This window comes from Euprymna scolopes, chromosome 6 (genome assembly GCF_053919585.1).
Source record: "Euprymna scolopes isolate OS-2025 chromosome 6, ASM5391958v1, whole genome shotgun sequence".
In the NCBI taxonomy this organism is placed as follows: domain Eukaryota; kingdom Metazoa; phylum Mollusca; class Cephalopoda; order Sepiida; family Sepiolidae; genus Euprymna; species Euprymna scolopes.
In genome coordinates this window covers 175844669-175849668 of record NC_136487.1, presented here as the reverse complement: position 1 = coordinate 175849668, position 5000 = coordinate 175844669, and the positions used below count along the sequence as shown (strand labels likewise).

The following is a 5000-nucleotide window of genomic DNA, read 5'->3' as shown; positions in this document are numbered from 1 at the left end:
AACTTAGTAATACTATACACAAAACTAAGCAACACTAGACATAAAAACTAAGTAACACTATACAGAAAAAGTAAACAACCCTATACACGAAACAGAACTAATGCTATACACAAAAACTAAGCAACACTATACACAAAAACAAAAAATACTTTACAAAGACACTAAATAAAACTATACAGAAAAACTAACGACACTCTGCACAATAACAAAACAACACTAGACATAAAAAATTAAACAACGCTATACACAAAGACATAGTAAAACAAGACATAAAATTAAACAGCACTATACAAAAATGATAAAACACTATATCTATAAACTAAACAATCTTATAAACTTACACTAAAGAATGCAATACACAAAAACTAAGCAACACTGTACAAAAACACGAAACAATGTTATACACAAAAACTAAATAGCTCTATACGCAAAATTTCAACAAAGCTATGCACAAAAAACTAAGTAACACTATACACAAGAATCGAAAAACATTATACACAAAACTAAGCAACACTATACACAAAACTAAGCAACACTATACACAAAACACTGCATACTAAGCAACACTAGACACAAAATTAAGCAACACTGTATGCAAAGATTGAACAACACTGTACACAAAAACTAAATAACTATATACACAAAACCAAGCAACATTATACACCAAAACTAAGCAGCACTATACACAAAACCTAAACAACACTTTACTCAAAAACCAGCAACACTATACACAACTAAACAACACTATACACAAAACCCTGCAACGCTATGCACAAAAACTAACAAGCACTATACAAAAGAACTAGCCAACACTATACACAAAATTGAAACAATACTGTGCACAAAACTAAATAGCCCCATATAAAAAATAATAAACGGTATACACAAAAACTAAAAAATCCTATATACAAAAACTTAATAGCCCTATACGCAAAAAAACAAACAACTCTATACACAAGAACTAAATAGCCCTATTAATAAAGTCTCAGCAACAAAATGCACAATGCGCAAAAACTAAGCAACACTATACACAAGAATTGAACAACACTATACAAAAACTAAGCAACATTATACACAAAACTAAGAAACCCTATACACTAAAGCTAAACAGCGCCATACACAAAAACTAAGCAGCCCTATACACAAAAACTAAATAGCTCTATACCAAAATCTCAATAGCACAATGCACAAAAAAGTAATCAACACTATACACAAGAATTGAAAAACACTATACAAAAACTAAGCAACACTATACACAAAAACTAAACAACGCTATACACAAAAATTAAACAGCCCTATGCACAAAAATTAAATAGCCCTATACGTAAAAAATAAACAACTCTATGCACGAAAAATAAACAACACTATACACAAAATTTAATAGCCTTATACACACAATCTCAACAACGCTATGCATGAAAAACTAAGCAATACTATACACAAGAATTGAACAACACAGTACAAAAACTAGCAACACTATACACAAAACTAAGCAACACTATACACAAAAACTTAACAACGCTATACACAAGAACTAAGCAACAATATACACCAAAACTAACAAACGCTATACATAATACTAGACAACACTATACAAAAAAAACTAAGCAACCTTATAGACAAAAGCTAAACAACACTATACACAAAAAACTAAACGAAACTATATACAAAAATTAACCAAAAGTAGACACAAAAATATGCAACACTATATACAAAAAACTATACAACATTATACACCAAAACTAAGCAGCACTATACACAAAACCTAAACAACACTTTACTCAAAAACCAGCAACACTATACACAACAACTAAACAACACTATACACAAAAACTGCAACGCTATGCACAAAAACTAACAAGCACTATACAAAAAAACTAGCCAAAACTATACACAAAATACACAAAAGCTAAACAACACTATATACAAAAAACTAAACGAAACTATGTACAAAAATTAACCAAAACTAGACACACAAAATATGCAACACTATATACAAAAACTATACAACATTATACACTAAAACTATGCAACTCTATACACAAAAACTAAGCAGCACTAAGCACAAAAACTAATAATATTATCAACACAAAACTAAGCAACACTATGTACAAAAACTAAACAATGCTACCCACAAAAACTAAGCAACACTATACACAAAAACTATGACAACACTATACACAAAAACTATGACAACACTTTATACAAAAACTAAACAAGGTGAAGTGCAAAACATATTTTACCGATTTCACATCTTTTACCGATCCTTCCAGGCGGGCATTTTGAGAGACAGTGACCAGTAACGTGGTGACAGTTTTGATTGGCGCAATATGTGCATTGCATTGCACAGTTTTGACCGTAGTAACCATGACTGCAGGCTGTACAAAAAGAAAAAAATCAGACAATAATAAATAAAAATTAGAAATTATATACGTATATGTTTTATAATCAATCTTTACAATATAGTAGTATTAATTATTATAAGCGTTATAATGTTTATGATAATTTCAAAGATATTTAAAGAAGGACGTTCAACTGCGTTAACATTTCAACAGGTCATAAAAATTCGCATTGCATAAAAAAAACTTCAGCTGTGTCTTTCCAATTTTCTTTCAATCACCTTTAGTTGAGAAATTTTCCACAAATCGTTTCAGAGCAGAACTCTATCTTTTTACACACATATTATTTCGCTCTCTTTCTCTCTCTCTCTCTCTCTCCCTCTCTCCCTCTCTCTCTCTCTCTCTCTCTCTCGCTTTATTGTGCTCATCTTTTGCTTGTTTTCTATTGTTGTTTTTTTCAATAATGTTTAGAAATATTGGCTATAATCCATTTCCAAAATATCAGTCCAACTCGTAAATAAACAGAAAGAGATTGAATAAAAAAGTTCCCTTTTTATGTGATAACCATTATTTCATTCTCAATGCATTACACACACACACACACACACATATATATATATATATATATATATATATATATATACATATATATATATATGTATATATATATATAGTGAGGTCACCAACAATAGGTATGTCTTTTTTAAATTATTTTAATTTTCCGTATTTTTATTTTTTCATTTTTTAATCATTTATCTCATTGTAATAATTTTTTAATCATTAAAATAGTTTTTAACGCGTTTCAGACGTTCTGTGAAGCGTCCTTTTTAGAAAGTATTCAAAAATGTAAAATATTTGAAATGTATTTAAAATGCGTGAGCGCGTTTTCGCATTCCATTTTGGTGACATGTTTCCGAGCGGTGAAAATATCTGTAAATGATTTTAAAGTTTAGAAGAGCAATCAAATATATTAAATAAAGGATGAGTAGGGGCTATATATAACTTTATAATATCATCAGAACACTTAGGAAAAGTTAAGAGTGAATTTAAGAAAAACACTTTAGGCCATGGCATTTCGGGGCTAAATGTTTTTCATCAGAAGAGAAGGGCCATAATTATACAAAGTGCCATTCTAAGAAAAACTGGGATGGATTTTAAGATTTTTGCACGTGCAAGATATCCCAGATAGAGCAAAACGAAGACTTATTGAATCTGCTTTAATTTCAAACATTAATACTATCAAACAGAGAAAAGGATTTTATAATGTAGCCCCAATCATAGGTAATATAATAATAAATGAACAAAACATTAATTTAGATCCTGGTTGATAAAAAAAAATGCATATATGTATATAACCCAACCCCCCTCCACACACACTAGATATAAATTCTCTTTTCATCATGAAACTTTTTCTCTCCAGAACAGAAAGAGAACTGAACTTCTCCTCTTCCGCATGTGATATATGACCGTCTTCCTGTACATCCTCGCCTAGAAATCCTGATGATGTCCCCTGAAATAGGGACGAAACGTTGATTTTATTTTTATTTTTACTCTTTTAGGTTTTTCCTTTTTATTCACATAACGTCTAAAGCATCGTTTATATCTTGCTTTATTTTATTCATATATATATATATATATATATATATATATATATATATATATATATATATATATAAACTATCAGTTCAGCTCGGCTTTGGTCGGGCCCTATGTAGTCTTTATAACCTTATGTGTATATGTTTATATATATATTAAAAAGTTTGACTCATGTGCAGGTAACCTACATCTACAATTTCAAGTGTTTACACGCAAAATTGCCTAAGGAGTTCTGTGGGATCTTCATCGGTGAACTCTTTCAACTTTGACATTTTGCCAGCCAAATTTTCGGCCAAACACCGATTAAAAAGCTTATTCTATGTCTGAATACACTTTATGTAAAATTTCAAATTTTTTACACCACAAATTGTCTGAATAGTTTACTAGAGACCACAGAGGTCAAATTTTGACCGCTTAGCATTCATTGTTTTGGTCTCCGATCGAATTAAAAAGTTTGATCTATTTCCAAGTAACCTATATGTAAAATTTCAAATGTGTATACTCAAAATTGGCGGAGGCGTTTGATAGAGTTTTCAAAGGTCAAATCGTTTAACTTTTATCCCTTGATAGCCAAATTTCTGGCCGGAAATTGATTTAAAAAATTTCCCAAATCTCAATACCCCTTATGTCAAATCTCGAGTCTGTAGACTGAAAATTGACAGAGTAGTTAGGTAGGGAAATGTACACACACAGACAGACACACACATATAAACATACAGACAGACAATTTCACTTTTATAGATATATAGATACCGTATATTTCGCCGTATAAGACGATCCTTAAAGTTAAAAAATCATCCTCAAAAAATTATTCCCAAGATACCAGGTGTTACAATCCCTATCCTAGGCTAAAAAAACATGGTTAAATGATTTAGCAGTCGTCTTATACAACCGATATATAATAAATTTATTAAAATTTGGTCCAATTTTGTATCTCGTCTTATCTGACGCTTGTCTTATACGCCGAAATATACGGTATATATATATATATATAAATTAATTTAATATATATATATATATATATATATATTAAATTAATTTATACAAACATTGATGGCTACATAT

At 30.0% G+C, this 5000-nt stretch overlaps 1 protein-coding gene across 15 annotated transcripts in view; it reads right to left on the bottom strand.

Moving 5' to 3' along the window:
• Window positions 1–5000, bottom strand: part of LOC145278112 (uncharacterized) — a 274399-nt gene that overhangs the window by 128427 nt on the left and 140972 nt on the right. For all 15 annotated transcript variants that reach the window (XM_080130385.1, XM_080130390.1, XM_080130398.1 and 12 more), the window contains exon 33: window positions 2244–2378. In XM_080130385.1, coding sequence (XP_079986511.1) covers window positions 2244–2378 — 135 coding nt within the window. The remainder of the gene's footprint in view (window positions 1–2243; window positions 2379–5000) is intronic.